The sequence below is a fragment of the Cucurbita moschata genome, unplaced genomic scaffold (genome assembly GCF_002738365.1).
Source record: "Cucurbita moschata cultivar Rifu unplaced genomic scaffold, Cmos_1.0 Cmo_Scf00017, whole genome shotgun sequence".
In the NCBI taxonomy this organism is placed as follows: Eukaryota; Viridiplantae; Streptophyta; class Magnoliopsida; order Cucurbitales; family Cucurbitaceae; genus Cucurbita; species Cucurbita moschata.
In genome coordinates, this window is record NW_019268533.1 from 4,417,116 (window position 1) to 4,432,491 (window position 15,376).

General features: G+C 34.7%; 3 protein-coding genes across 3 annotated transcripts in view; all 3 read left to right on the plus strand.

Moving 5' to 3' along the window:
- Positions 1-672: 672 nt before the first annotated feature.
- On the plus strand, positions 673-2,310 carry LOC111455564 (polygalacturonase-like). Its single transcript, XM_023097275.1, has 4 exons — positions 673-1,113; positions 1,203-1,492; positions 1,626-1,854; positions 1,938-2,310. The coding sequence occupies exons 1-4, from the start codon at positions 673-675 to the stop codon at positions 2,136-2,138; spliced, it is 1,161 nt and encodes a 386-aa protein (XP_022953043.1). The 3' UTR covers positions 2,139-2,310.
- Positions 2,311-5,762: 3,452 nt separating this feature from the next.
- Positions 5,763-10,959, plus strand: LOC111455248. Its single transcript, XM_023096844.1, has 3 exons — positions 5,763-6,094; positions 6,421-6,485; positions 9,419-10,959. Exon 3 carries the CDS (start codon positions 9,432-9,434, stop codon positions 10,500-10,502), a length of 1,071 nt encoding a protein of 356 aa, XP_022952612.1. The 5' UTR covers positions 5,763-6,094; positions 6,421-6,485; positions 9,419-9,431; the 3' UTR covers positions 10,503-10,959.
- Positions 10,960-12,360: 1,401 nt separating this feature from the next.
- The window catches only part of LOC111455616 (partner of Y14 and mago-like), a 9,721-nt gene continuing 6,705 nt past the window's right edge, over positions 12,361-15,376 (plus strand). The window contains exons 1-3 of the mRNA XM_023097349.1: positions 12,361-12,509; positions 12,540-12,727; positions 13,961-14,077. Of these exons, the coding sequence (XP_022953117.1) occupies positions 12,500-12,509; positions 12,540-12,727; positions 13,961-14,077 (315 nt within the window). The 5' untranslated portion in view covers positions 12,361-12,499. The remainder of the gene's footprint in view (positions 12,510-12,539; positions 12,728-13,960; positions 14,078-15,376) is intronic.

Sequence of the window (15,376 nt, forward strand, 5' to 3'; positions counted from 1 at the left end):
TTCTTCTCGTCGACCATGGCTACTTACTTCGATGATGACGTTGAATTAGAAAGAAGATCGATGTGAATTTAGCAAGGAAAAGGCGATGAAAGTGGAGGATGGAAATAGGTAAAAGCATTGAAATTGTGAAGTTGGGGGGAGAAGGTGTTGGCTATGAACCCGCCGTTTTCTTCTCCGTTTTCTTCTCCGTTATCTCCTCCGCTTCTTCTCTCCAAACTCTTTTCCCCTATTTTCCTCAATTTACCTTTCTATCCAACAATTATACCAAACCAATCCAATTTTTCCTTTTTTTTTTTCTATTTTATTATTATTTCATTTTTCAAAAAATATTTATTTATTCATTTAAAATATATTTTTTAATTTTTTCTTTAAATAAATCTTCACGAAATTATCATCTATATTTTGGTAAACAGTACGAGCTCAACCAAACTTCAAAAAATTTAATCCTTCATCCTATGCCAATTATTAATTTATTAATATTTACGATGTCAATTTAATTTGTCGACTATTTAAAATGAGTGCAAATGAAAAGATGTCTCATGTTCACCGTGAAAAAAGACGTTCATTTTTTGACCTAATTTCCAAACATGTTTTACTCATTTTATGACTCCTATCTTCTCCCTATATAAACCCCTCAACTTCATCCAAGTTGTACAATACAACGCAACCACAATGGACCCTCGAACAACCTCATTTCTTCTCTCCCTACTACTCATCATCTTCTTCAATTCACCCTTTGCTGCTTCCGAGACATTCAACGTCGTCAGTTTCGGAGCCAAACCCGACGCCAAAACAGACTCGTCCAAGGCCTTCCAAGCAGCATGGGCGCGTGCTTGTACCTCTTCTACGTCCGCATCCATTTACGTCCCAAATGGCAGATTCTATCTCCGCCATGCAACTTTCAATGGGCCATGCAGAAACGACGCCATCGACATACACATCGATGGCACTCTCGTGGCTCCTTCCGACTTCCATGTTAATGCCAACTCTCCAAATTGGATCATTTTTCACCTTGTTAATGGAGTTTCCATCTTTGGTGGCACTCTTGATGGTCAAGGAGCTGGATTGTGGGCTTGCAAACGTTCTGCCAAAACCTGCCCTCGTGGAGCCACGGTATACTCATTCTTTTCAGTTGTAATTCAATTCCTTTTTTTTTTAGAAAAGGTTATAAGTATCATATACTTTGTTTTGTGTATGTGCAGTCGTTGGAATTTACCGATTCCAAAAACATTATGATAAGTGGATTAACATCATTAAATAGCCAGATTTTTCACATAGTAGTGAATGAATGCCACAATGTGAAAATGGAAGGACTAAAGGTCTCCGCTTCTGGTAATAGTCCCAACACGGATGGTATTCACGTAGAGCTATCATCTCATGTCACAATTCTCAATTCAGATATTAGCACCGGCGACGACTGCATCTCAATAGGCCCCGGCACCTCCAACTTGTGGATTGAGAATGTTGCTTGTGGACCTGGCCATGGAATTAGGTACTTGTTAAGTTTTTTTTTTTTTTTTTTTTTACTTGAAAAACAAAATCAATTGACAACGAGAGGAGTAGCCTAAGTATCTTAAAAAGATGGTGAGGTCTCTTAACACTCACTATTTAATCCGTTGATGCAGCATTGGGAGTTTAGGAAAAGCGTTGAAGGAGGATGGAGTTCAAAACGTGACAGTAAAATCTTGTAGATTTATGAACACCCAAAATGGAGTGAGAATAAAAAGTTGGGGAAGGCCAAGCAGTGGGTTTGCAAGAAACATTCGTTTTCAACATCTCAAGATGACTAATGTCAAGAATCCCATCATAATCGATCAAAATTACTGTCCTTACAATAAAGATTGCCCTGGCCAGGTACATTTCAATATTTGTATGCATTAAAAGAAAAACATTATGTTTAAATATAAAATTTCATTTTCGTTCTTCTAATTGAATAGGCTTCGGGAATTAAAGTTAGTGATGTGACATATCAAGACATTCGTGGGACAGCCGCCACTAGATTCGCCATGACATTCGATTGTAGCCCAAAGTTTCCATGTGTGGGAATAAAGTTGGAAGATGTAAAGCTGAGTTACAAGAATGGAGCAGCCAAAGCTTTGTGCAGTCATGTTAGAGGAACCGTTACGGGTTGTCAGTGACTGATAAGTTTGGTAGAACTCTTTCGTGTAGAGAACTTTGTATTATTAGAAAATGATGCTAAATTGTTTTTCTACCTCTTCCACCAAATGTCAAAATATGTATTTAGAGGTAAATTGGGACATTCCCGACTACCATTTATGATTTAAAAACCATACACCAAATCAAACACAATTCATGTATGTACCCAATACACGTAACTAAGAATGCATGTAATAAATGTTATCAACGAATGAACCTTCATGTACTTACACATGTATCTATACAAGTAATTCTTCAACACCCTCCCTTAAACTGAGTTTTGATCAAATCAGCTTAGGACTTTACTTCGTCTTCTTGAACCACATTGAATTATGTACATCCCCATAAACTTCTCGAACAATGGTTGTTTCAAGGGCTTTGTGAATAGGTCTGCCATTTGTTTATCACGTTGCCAAAAATTGAGCTCAATAGTATCTATTGTGATAATATGTCAACTAAAGTTGTCTAAAAATCTATCGTTTTGAACCACATCTTGGATTCTGCAAATCCCATATTTTTTCTAAGCTTCTCAAATAATGGTTGTTTCAAGGGCTTTGTGAATAGGACTGCGATTTGTTCATCACTTCGGCAAAAATTGAGCTCAATAGTACCTTTTGTACACAAAACATGCAAGAAATGAAACTGAACATCAATGTGCTTACTCTCCTTCTCTGCAGCACAGGGTTTTCAGACAACTTGATAGATGACATATTATCACAATAGATAATAGTTAAACCTGGTTGCTTCTAATTAAGAATTTCAAGTATCTTTCTTAACCAAATTGCTTGACATGAGCATGCTACTGCTGCCACAAACTCTGCTTATATTGATGAGTGTGTCACAATAGGGTGTTTCTTTGAAGACCAGCAGATAGCTTCTGAACTCATCATAAAAATACTTCATGAAGTGCTTTTACGATCATTTATATCACCTGCATAGTCGCTATCTTATAGCCAACCATCTTTAGATAACTTTTTTTTTTTTTAGAATACTCCCAAATAAAAAGTTCCTCTTAAATATTGAAGTATCCTTCTTGCTACATTGAGATGTTTCTCCGTTGGATGCAACTTATCATAATAACATCATACATGATGTCTAGTCATGTTGAGGTTAAGTACATCAAACTTTCCACAATTTGCTTGAAGTATTTATTATCAAGCTCTCGCCCTTCAATATAACTTCCCACAATTTGCTTGATGAGATGACCATCATGCTTGACATGATGCACGACTGTCGTTGTACCTCCGAACATCCAGCTACAAATAACTAACCCGACCATGCAGGCTTAGGAGGTGTGCGAGCCCCCTTGTGGGCCCACGTTTGTACGTGGGTCGTGTGTAGAAAAGTATTGCACATGCAATTATTCTAGAGTGGAGACCACCTAAGAGACTATAATTTTAAATGATAGGTCCTTATTCATGATTGCATAAAGTTTGCATTTCCTGACCCCAATAATGGGGTCACTTACCGAGTATTTTTTATATTTCAGGTAAAGGCAAGACACCCACGTACGGTTGACATCGACATTGTTGGGATTTATGCCCTAAAGCCTCCTAATTGATTATTTAGTTTTTAATAATAACTTTTTTTATTTTATTTGTAATTTAATTGTATCAAAGGTTATTAATGTAATCTTGAATAGTTTGTAGTTGACCTATCGTGTTCAAGTAATAACCTGAAGAGTCTATAGTATATGGATAAGGTTGGATGTCTTATCCTACTAACACTATTGATACGGCCCACTTTGTGATCATTACAAATGATTTGATCCAAATCGTTCATGTGGAGACATGTAAGTGAAGTTATCCTATACAATGAGTTTGTATAAGACTGGACCAAGAAATATCTAATCACTCTTTATAAATCCGTTAATTGAGAAGATTAATATTTCACTTGATGATCATATGCGACTCGGTCTTAATCTTGAGTGAGTTATGAACTCTTGAGGTATTGTCCTTTAATTTACATGGGTGAGAATGACTTTGTTAGTCGATTCAATATGCCTACCAGTTTGGGGACTACCAGTTTGGGGACTTCAAATAGGGAGTTGGGAATATAATACTAGGAGATGGAATTCACTCATTTCCATATAAGGGAGGTAGATGAGTTGTTTTCTTAAGTACTGATTTCAGGACTTGAACAATGGGGCCCCACCCTCTCATTGGCCCGAGAGGGACTTGATTTATGATTGGATCATAAACAAATTGTTCATTAGATAAGTAGTGGTACTTAACGTGAAAGATGTAATTATATGGGTAAAACGGACTTTTGACCCAACTGTAATTATGAACAACTCGTAAAGGATCGACTTCCTTACAATTGGTTAAATCAATGGAAATAACTTGTCCTGCAGTACATAAGAGTGCAACTCTAGGTCTATATTAGAGTGACGTATGAAAATTGATTAATTAAAGAGTTTAATTAATTAATTTTGTATAATTCAAACTTATATTTTGTAGGTTCATAAGGTCCCCTTGCTAGTTCATCGTAACACTAAAAAATTTAATTTATTTGAAAGAAAATTTGAAGTGCACGCATTGATATTTAATATATTAAATATAAAAAAAATTAATTTGAAATATCAAATTAATATTTAGATATATTAAATAAACCGATAAAATATATTTAATTTGAAAGATTCAAATTAATATTTAATGTATTAGATATATTAAAAATATATATATTTATTGTATTTAATTTAATTTAATTAAATATTAAATCAATTAATGTGATATATTAAATTTGAATGAGATTTAAATAGTTGAATATATATTAAGTTATCTTATCTTATTTAAATAGAATTTGTATGAGATATTAAATATACCAATATATTATTTGACAAGGATTCTCTAAGAGTCCTTATAATAAGATCGTTTGGTTGAGCCAAAGACATACGAATCTCTCCAACTTCCTCCTCAATTACATCAGACAATTCTCCAAAATTTTCTTTTTGAGATTTTCTTTGAAGAGGTTTGCAGAGTTTATACAAGGTAGAGTTCTTGCTTTCGAATTTATTGTTTTGTTTTAATTCTTAATAAAATCAAAACGGTTATCAATGCTTCCGCTATGTGGATGAATAGTTCATTCCCTTCGGACATTGCATCAAAGGCCATGAAACCTAGTTACATTTATTTGAGTAGATCTAGGTTAGGTTGGTATAGGACGTTGTTATTTTAATATTTTTCTTGATTTTTGTTTTAATTTACTTTGAATATTTAATTTATTTTGTTTTAAGATTTTTTTGTAAGCCCACAAATCTTTAATATTGTTTTAAATTAATGTATCTGCATAAAGAAATTATGTCATGTATGTGGTAGCGACTTTAAGCCTTTAAAAATTAAGATGATTATAAAACACATGAATAAAGTATTAGGTATTGATATGTTGAGTGAGAATAAAAGGTTGCGTGTCACCTTAACAGCCGTCCAAGCAACCTCACCTCGTCCCTCAGATCAAATCTCCGATCCCATCCCTTCCGCCGTTGGATGAGAATCTGAGGGTTCACATGGGCGTGGAAAAGAGCCCACGTGATAGCTCTACGCCCACTCGCTACATGGCGAGTGGTATCACGCGCTTCTCTTTTTCTTCTCCCATGATGTACGAACGTTGTAGAGAGGAGGAGAAAGTGGTGGCGTGGAAATGACTCTAACGATTCGCTTTCTTCTCTCTCTTGTTTGGTAATGGAATGAGGGGAGAGAGAGAGAGAGAGAGAGAGAGAGAGAGAGAGAGAGAGAGAGAGAGAGAGAGAGCTTGTTTCTTCCCTTTCTTCTCCGTTCTGCTCGTAACTCCTTCGATTTCTTCGCCTTCGTCTTCCATGTCCTCCTCCTAAACCCTAACTCTCTCCTCACTCCCCCATTGCTGCCCTCTCTCTTTTTCTTTCAATCCTGCTCTACCGTGTTCTCAGCGTCTGCTTTTCTGGTTTTGCTTTTCTCTCTCGGTAATTTTCCTTATCGGTTCAAATGCTGTATGTTTCATGTTTGTTCTAATTCTAATTCTTATTCTTATTATTTTTTGTTTTCTAGCTCTAGAGGGCTTTGTCTGCTTTATAATCTATGTTTCTTTTAATTTATTGTTTGTTTGTTTGATTCACATGGTTAAAAGTCAAGGCCATGTGCGAGTTCAGTTGTTTAATCAATTTCGCATCCTTTTGATTCTTGCGGATTGCTTCGTTAACCATGTTCCTGTTCTTAGCTATCTGCTATTTTTACGAATCCTTAAATGATATAGTCTGTTTTTTTTTTTTTTGTGTTAATGCTATTGCAGGCGAAGTTCGATCTCTCCCTTCTGACTTCTCGTTGATCTAGATTTCCTTGAACTTTTTGAAGCTGGTGAGTGTTGGCCTTCTGATTTTGATATTTTTCTTTCGGAGTTGATGATCTCGTAGACTTTTTTGCTTCGTACTGCAGGCATGCCATTTCTTGTATGTTTTGACATTTAAACAACGATTTATTTGTTTCCAGGAGTTTTTTAAGATGCTACTGTCTATCCTTGATTATGGGGTTCTTTACTTTCTTTGTGCAATAGAAGTTAGTTTCCGTTGTTGAATGCTGGGTAGTGGATATTTGATCTGAATTCCATTCCCAATTGTCATTAATAATTGTTGATTTTGAAGAAATTTCTTGGCTAATTAGATTCATATCTTTGACCTTGCCTGTGAAACTGTTATCCAAAGCCATTTTGTGTTTTTGTTTTCATCTAAAAAACGTGTGTTAAATTATTGTGTACATTGAAATTAATTTTCAAAATTCGTGATTTGGAAAGAAAGAGTAACTTCATTTGTTCTGAAAAGAATAAATCACATGTGAGATTTAAAGTAAAGGAAAATAAGAAAAAGAGAATTTTATAGTACAGCTGTCCATTTACTAAATTTTTGTTCTAATGCACGTAAAGTTATTTTGAAAATAGTTCTTAAACAAACCTTCAATTTTTTTTTTTGGTTAATTATAAATTTAGTCTCTAATACTTGATTTTCTATTTAATGCCTAAACTTTTAGATTTTCAATTATGTTCCTATTTGTTGAAATGTGGTTATATGAATAATATTGTGACATGCTTATTGGACAAATGGAAGGGACTAATCAACATGACAAAATAAGGTGGGATCGTTTGTAAAATGCATCCATTATGTCTCTTAAAAAAGAGAGTATGTTTGCATGTAATACATACCTTAATGATTCTACCAGTGTTAGATCTTTTGTTACCCGTGTTATGCTTTCATTCAATGTATCTATCAATGGTTCTCTAATATGATTTAAGACAAAACTATGCCAGTTATTGAAAATTGCTTTATAGCAAAACAAAATCCTAGAATGCAATTTTTAAGTGGTTAATTGTATTACTTCATGTAGGTTTGGAAGCATGATTGTCTTTTTTTTAAAAAAAAAAATAATAAAATAAGAAACAATATAAATTGATGTATGAAATTTTCAGAAGGGATGAATAGTCCATGATGATTACAAAGACATTTCCTGTCATACAAAGGATGAATCAAGTTTAGAAGCATCCCTTTTGTTTTATGGAGTTTATCAAACTTAAGAACAATTGGAAACATTTTTGGAGCTTCTTTGATTACGCTGTGATTGTAACTTTGCTCTTATTGGTTTATGGAGGTCGCAATTAAAGTGAATAATAGCTATTGTAGCTTTATTCCCTTTGAGGTTAAATGAATGTAGAATGATTTCTTCTTTATGGTCCTCGTAAGTTACTAGAAGAGATCCTTAAGCAGGTGCGCGAGGAGGAATCGGGGGAAGTTTTGCCCTTCTCAAAGAATTTGGCTAGGGCCCTAAAATATGGAAGTTGTGCTTCAGGTCAATTCCCTTCAAAAGGGAATTCTTCTAAAGGCAGTGTTGTGGCAAAGGAAAAAAAATTCAAAATCAAAAGAACTTGTTAGCTTATTAAGATCTTGGGAAAATGAAGTGCTGGAAGTCCCCATGGACAACAATAGTGAAGTTTTCCTTTGGGCTTTGGTATTAAGGGTTTTATTTATTTATTTTTTATTTTCAATTGCCCATTAAGTCTTATTTGACAGGACTGGAGACCTTTTCTTTGATGGCTTCCTTTTTGTGTACTTGTTTTTTGGATGCCGGTGTCTTCTTTCTTTCTTTCTTTTTTTTTTTCTTAAGGAAAGATGTTTATTCATAGAAAAGGAAAAAGAAAAAGAAAAAAAAGGTGAAGAGACAATGCAGATTAGGAGTAAGCAGACCATGATGTTTCCCCATGAAGCTTCTATCTTGGAATTTTTTAGGCCTTGGAGCTCCCAATAATAGAGTTCTGGTCAAGGATACGATTAGCAAAATGAACCCTGATGCGGTTGTCCTCCTAGAAATAAAGTTCAATTCTTTGAATAGAAGACTAATCAAGTCTAGCTGATGCTCAAGAAAAGTTGACTCATAATCAACTTGTTATATGATGTTGGAGGTGTTCATCCATTTCTTGGGATAGGGATAGTTATTTGGCAAACCACTTGACTTCTTTGTGGAACATTCTCCTTTAAAAGAATAGGAGAATTCTTTAAAGAAGTTAGAGGGTGGAAGGGCTCTAGAGGCTCATCTTCACAAAAGAATTTCCTTGCAAAGAGTTCGGAAAGAGGACACCGTGTTGAGGCTTTGAGGTGAATTGAACCAAATCGGTCAATCCATGGAAGAGATGTGTAAAATTTGTTGATTCCTTTTGAACCAAATTTCAGATAGGAGAGCTTTCACTGCATTAGACCATAGCACCTGAGATTTTTGTGCTAAAGGAGGATCAACCAACAAGTGAAGAACATTCTCCAATGTACATAAAAGATCTAATATAATTTCCACTAACATTGACTTGAGTAAGGGAAATTGAAAATTTTGTTGTCAAACATCTCTTTCTGATATACAAAACTAATAGATTGACAGGGAGATGCAGTGCTGAGGAAGCTTACTTTGTAGAACCTCATAACATTTAAAAATGTTGGTCTCTCGATGGTTGGTTGTTGGATTATATTGTATGACCTCCTTCGAGAGGTAGGAAGATTTTACAATACATGCGGGAATTAGTTTATGCTTTTTGTGAACTTGAATTGAATCCCTTACGAAATATTATTATTATTTGTTCATCAAATTAAGTGGATGAGGTGCATTATTTGAATGAAGACTTAGTCCTTTGTTGTAGGAGCATAAATAATTTGCAGTGTGAGGTTCATTATTTATGTCTTACAAGCCACTTAGTCTTGCTGATAAAATGGCATGCTGATTTCATATTACTTACTATTTTTTGGTTATATTCTCTACAGGTTGAAACTTGAAATGGCCAAAGGGAGCAAGGGACGACGCAGGTTGGCTTCTCGTCAATTCAGGTCAAACCCATATCCACTCCCTCCTTCTAAGAGGGGTTTCCCAGAGGATTTGTGCCCAAAGGATTGTGTCAGCGCTCTGGATAAGAAGTACTGGGAAGATGCAACATGCTCCATATGCATGGAGTACCCACACAATGCTGTTCTTTTACTTTGTTCATCTCATGATAAGGGTTGCCGTCCCTATATGTGTGGTACAAGCCTACGTTATTCGAACTGCCTTGATCAGTACAAAAAGGCTTACACCAAAGTAATTTCATCCAACAATGCACGACCAGTAAGCGCCTCAATTGATAACCCAGCTGGTGTACAGGACCCAAGTTTTCTAGGTGAAAAACATGAAGTGACCGAGCTTGCATGCCCCCTCTGTCGTGTACAGGTGAAAGGATGGACTGTGGTTGAGCCTGCCCGAGAATACCTGAATACTAAAAAGAGGACCTGCATGCAAGATAGCTGCACGTTTGTTGGAAATTACAAGGAACTAAGGAAACACGTGAGATCAGAGCACCCATCTGCAAGGCCTTGGGAGGTGGATCCTGTACTCGAACAAAAATGGAGAAGACTGGAGCGGGAACGCGAGAGGAACGATGTGATGAGCACAATCAGGTCGACAACACCTGGAGCTGTGGTGTATGGGGATTATGTGATAGAAAGAAATAGTATTGGATTTGAATCTGAAGAAGAGGAAGAAGCGGGGTTGAATGCAAATGCTGCAGAGAGGGATGATGGGGGCTTCGGAGTGGGTTTTGATAGCAATTTGGTGAATATGTTTCTTCTGTTACATGCTTTTGGTCCATCAAGTGGCGACGACCTCAACAGACGGCTTAGACATCCGGAGAGGAGTTTCTCTCCCAGATCAAATGAAGGAGCTACTACTACTACAGGTATTATTCCCAACACCACTCCGCTTAGTAGCATTGACTCCATTAACTACGGCAGTGATAATGGAGGAAGTGATGAGAACAACAATGGGGGGACAATACAGTTGGGGGGGCGTTCGGGTAGGAGACGTAGGCATAGATGATCAAATTTGGGGGGCGGGGCACGGAAACAGGAAACAGGAAGGAGGAGGGAGGGGGTAGGAATAGGAATAGGCATAGGAATAGGATTAGGAAGCATTTCTCAGGTACATACATAGCTTAAGAAAAAGGAGGAGAAAGTAGAAGAAATTTGAAATAAAGGAACGCAAGTTGTTGTGGTGGAGTTGTTTTGGTTGCCCCATTGGAAAGGGGAGATGGAAAAGTGGGCAGGTTAGACTGTCCTCCATGTAATTTATATTGTGAATTGTATAATTCTAGGATTGCCTGATCCTCCTCCTCTTCATCATTAACCTCATTTGATGGTTGAAATTTACTTGTAATCATCTCCAAATTAATGTATCTTCTAGACGTTTGTTCTTTACAAAGTCATTATTAGACAAACCAAATGACACACCAATTTGTTTAGACATGGTTTATGTTGCATTTTTCTTAGCTTCCAAACATTGTCTTGCATTGCTTTTTCTCCAAGTTGTATGCGAGATTGACTCATTTTTCTCATCATTTTAACCACGATTTTTTATATCTATTAGGACTTGTTGGGTTGAAGGTTTTGTTTAAGATGTCTGAAAATAAAATGTTTATGAACATGATGTCTCGGAATATGATACTTGAGAACTAGATATGCAAGCAACTAATATTTTTATTTGGTTGGTTATGTGTTAATTCCAATAATTTTATTAACTAGATTTAGGTAATTAATTGATGGTTAGTTAATTTGTTTTATTAATAAAATTATTAAAATAAATTTAACCCACTAACATTCTATTTAATTTTTTATTCATTTTAAGTTGATTTTAGTCTTCAACTAAATTAATTTAATAAAACTATATAATTTTTTTTTTCTCATGATGAGTATAATAATCAAATGGAAGAATTAATTACACCTATTATGTTTAAAAAATTAAATACAATTAATTTATCTCACTTCTAACCTAAAATTCATAAATTGAAATTTATGGTTATTTTTTTAGTTTTTTCTCATACTCCCTTTATAAATTATTTGAAAACAATTGATAATAAAAAAAAATTGATCAAGAAAAAAATGAAATAAAAAATAAATGACGAAAAAGGGTTATAAATAGCAATAATATTAAACAAATAATTGAAGGAATAAAAGAAAATCATATATAAAAGAATAACAAAGAGAAAGCAATAAAAAAAAAATTAAATGGAAAAGAGAGAAAAAACGACAACGGGAGAAAGAAATTATAAAAAATAACAAAAGAAACTCAATATTAATTCTCCCAAAAATTATGGATCCTATAAATGTTAATGTGAGAGTCGAAGATTAAATTCACATCATATTTTTAAATAAAAATCGATAAAAATATATCAAAATCTTGTACTTCCGTCTTAAAATTATTTCTAAATTTTTAATAATATACTTAAATTAAAATAAAATTAAAAATATCTTTGAATTTTTTAGAATATTTCAAAAATATTCTCATTCATATATATTTTTATTTTTTTCAAAAAAATTTAAGAATAATTTTGATTTATTTAAAATATTAATAAAAAATAATTAAAAGGCAACTTCTCATAATCTTTCACTCAAAATTTTGAGTTAATTAAGTTGAGGACGGGAACAACTAGAATAGTAACTCAACCATTTATTTTCAGGTTTGGTTGAGATGAATTTTTTTTATTATTTATTTTAAAAAATATTTCAATATCTATTTTAGCGATGAACAACTAAAATCTAGTAAAACTTAAATATTAAATTTTCACCCATTACAATTGATAATGGATATTTATAATAATCTTAAAAATATATCATTCTAAAATTTTTAATTTTTAAAAAATTTAGTTTATATGAACATCAACGGTGATCTAAAAAAATTAAAGAATGAGGAAAACAAAAAGAATTGGGTGGGACACGACTTGGTCCGGCTTCGAATAATTGACATCGAAAGGCAGAAGAAATTTGTTTGAATCCGAAGCTGAGTTCTGGCAGTATCGTTATTAATTTGCCTTTTACACGATGGAGAGCAGTGGAGGAGGAGGAGGAGGAGGAGGAGGAGGAGGAGGAGGAGGTGGAGGAGAAGATCAGCTGAAGCAAATGGCGGAGCTGAGCAAAACCCTAAAAGAAGGAGAAAGGATTCTGGCGCCAACAAGGCGTCCTGATGGTACTCTTCGAAAACCCCTTCGGATTAGGGCTGGCTATGTTCCGCAGGATGAAGTCGCCATTTACCAATCCAAAGGGGCTCTGGTATGTATGCCTCATCGCTATTATCCTTTTTCCATCCTTCTCTTTTTCCCATTCTCCATTTCTATTGAGTTTTAGTTTGCTTGCTCTGTTCTTCGTTTGCCTCGCTGGGAAATGAAATCATCCTTTGAGCTGCTGCCAGTTAGTGTGATGTGGCTGCTATCTAAATCACTGTATTTTCCTTCGGTGTGTTTAATGAACGAAGCTCAGTGAAATACGCGATCATTTCATTTGATGAAGCACACAATATGAACATAGAATATGTATTGTAAAAACAATGAGATAATGGAAATTAAAGGCCCTTTTCGAGGATTTGAACCCATGATTAGATTAGAGGGAGTAGAGATTGACCGGCTTAACTGTTGAGATTTGTATATACACGTGCCTTTTCAAGTAATTGATGGAGGATATAAGCATTTGTGTAATAAATTTCTTATATCTTTGATGGAAAGGAAATATAAAGACTGTACATGCCTCTTGTTGATTCGATATTGCTCACATCTACAATCATGTTTCTTGAGCTGCCTCTTGTTTATCAGGACCTTCGATAGGATCATCCAGGACTCACTTAAATCCTTGCATCATCCACAGTTCGACACACAATCAGTGTGTTGAAGTGAGGTGAGGCACCCTCATTGGGCTTAGTGCCTAGGTTGCTCCATAAATCATTAATTTTCTTTACTTAAAATTAGTGTCGGGTTTCTGCTCTGTTGTGGGGTCTTTGAGGGAGAGGAACAATAGGATTTTTTAGAGGATTTGAGAGTGTCTCTAACGTTGTAAGATCCCTCATTAGGTTCAATATTTGATTCTTTTTGTAATTACTTGTTATGTCTCATTCTTCTTGATTCAGCCCCTTTCTCTAGTTGGACTACTTTTTGTGGGCTTATTTTTTTGGATGCTCTTGTTTTCTTTTATTTTTTCTCAATGGAAGTTAGTTTTCTCATAGAAACAAAAGAGTACATTCCAGATAACCAACCAAACATAATTATGTGAAGGTTCTTTTTTTCTTTCCTGTAAAATGATGAAGATAAGCTTATACAATTCTTACCATAGTTCGCATGAGTAAGGAAACAAATGAAATGAAAGAAGTTTTTACAAGTTCTGGAAAATTGTATGACTTAGAGTGCAAGGCAGTGACTGTTTTCTATTGTATTTCTGCTATAAGTTTAATTCCCATATTAATGTACCCTAGAAGTCATGTTCGTGGCATTCATGGGGATTGTTTTGTCTCTGCAGTGGAAAAAGGAGATGGCGTCCCATGATGAACCTCCTGGTTATGATCCTCCATCAGTTGTAAAGTCAAAGACCAAGTCAGCTAAGCGGAATGAGAGAAAGAAGGAGAAGCGACTGCAGGTTCGTTTACCTACCCCTTTGGGAATGGATTCTGATGACTGTTTAAATATTGTGAGAATTTATTTGAAGCGGTTTCGTGTGAGTTCATTTTCGGTTTTTTCCCCGGGTAATATAACATGATCAACTGATATGCTGCCTGTTATTGAAACAAATTTATTTTTGCTTCCCAAATGCTGGGGAAAATAACTCAAATTTATGATGCCAATTTTATGCTTATTTTAATTGTCCAGAGAGAAGAAAAGATTTTTTATCTCACTTTCTTTTCTTTTCCCCCATCCCATGAAGTATGAGTCCGGTAGATGATGTTTTCAACTTTATGCTAAGATTTAGCATGTAAGCCCAAGCCATAGGTCTTTTTGCAAATAGCTTACACTAGTCTGTACTAACATTAATTGAATATCAGGTTTCTTTTTGCCTATAGCCCAGGCCATAGTCTTTTTTTCGACTCTTAGAATATCAGGTTTGCGAGTAATAAAATAGTAGATGGTGAAACTCCTTGAACTGGAATGTAGCTGCGATGATTAGATTCAAGTAAGCCGTGGCGATTTCTAGGAATAAGAGTTTCTTTTCAGAAACTCTGAGCTGAGGTGTCTCATATAGTCTAAAAGTTCTGTAATTTAATTTTAGACCTACATTCTAATTTGTGATAGATTTTCAGCAACCGGGGTTATGTTTTCCCGTGAAGGGTTTTTTTTTTTTGGGAGAACCATATATTGAAGGTAGCCAGTAGTACCCTTTCTTTTATTCCCATGCCGCAATGGAATCCAGTTATTATACGTTCATCTTCTGTTAGGACAAAATATAGATATATATATATATAAGAAATTGAACTTAAAAGTGTTAATACATGCCTGCAATGTCTACTTTATGTGAAAAATCATTAAAAATCTCTCTTTAAAACATTGCCAAAAACTTAAATATTCATAAATTCATTTTAAACATAGTATTAGCATCATAAAAGTAACATGGTTGAAAATAGGAAAAACAACATCCTTTACTATCAAACTTTAGAAATAAAATGCTATTAATATATCTCAACATAAATACTACAATTAAATGTAGAAATTGAACTATCGAGACTTGATTTCATGGCCTCCTTTGCTGACGCTGTCATCCACACATGGTGCCCTTGCCTTTACTTGGAAAAATATAACATATATGGAGTATTTAAAAATACTCAGTAAGTGTCTCCATTGTTGGGGTTGAGAAATGTAATCACATGCAACATTGTTTATGGTTGGACCTACTTTGAGTGACTATTCCTTAGGCTCTACTTTTTTTTTTTTTTTTTTTTTCAAG

What these genes read in the sequence shown, in the direction of transcription:
- LOC111455564 (XM_023097275.1), top strand. Translation starts at nt 673, where the DNA reads ATGGACCCTCGAACAACCTCATTTCTTCTCTCCCTACTACTCATCATC. An exon ending in GGACCTGGCCATGGAATTAG is followed by an intron (nt 1,493 to 1,625) that starts GTACTTGTTAAG and finishes CCGTTGATGCAG; the next exon opens with CATTGGGAGTTTAGGAAAAG. An exon ending in ATAAAGATTGCCCTGGCCAG is followed by an intron (nt 1,855 to 1,937) that starts GTACATTTCAAT and finishes CTAATTGAATAG; the next exon opens with GCTTCGGGAATTAAAGTTAG.
- LOC111455248 (XM_023096844.1), top strand. Translation starts at nt 9,432, where the DNA reads ATGGCCAAAGGGAGCAAGGGACGACGCAGGTTGGCTTCTCGTCAATTC.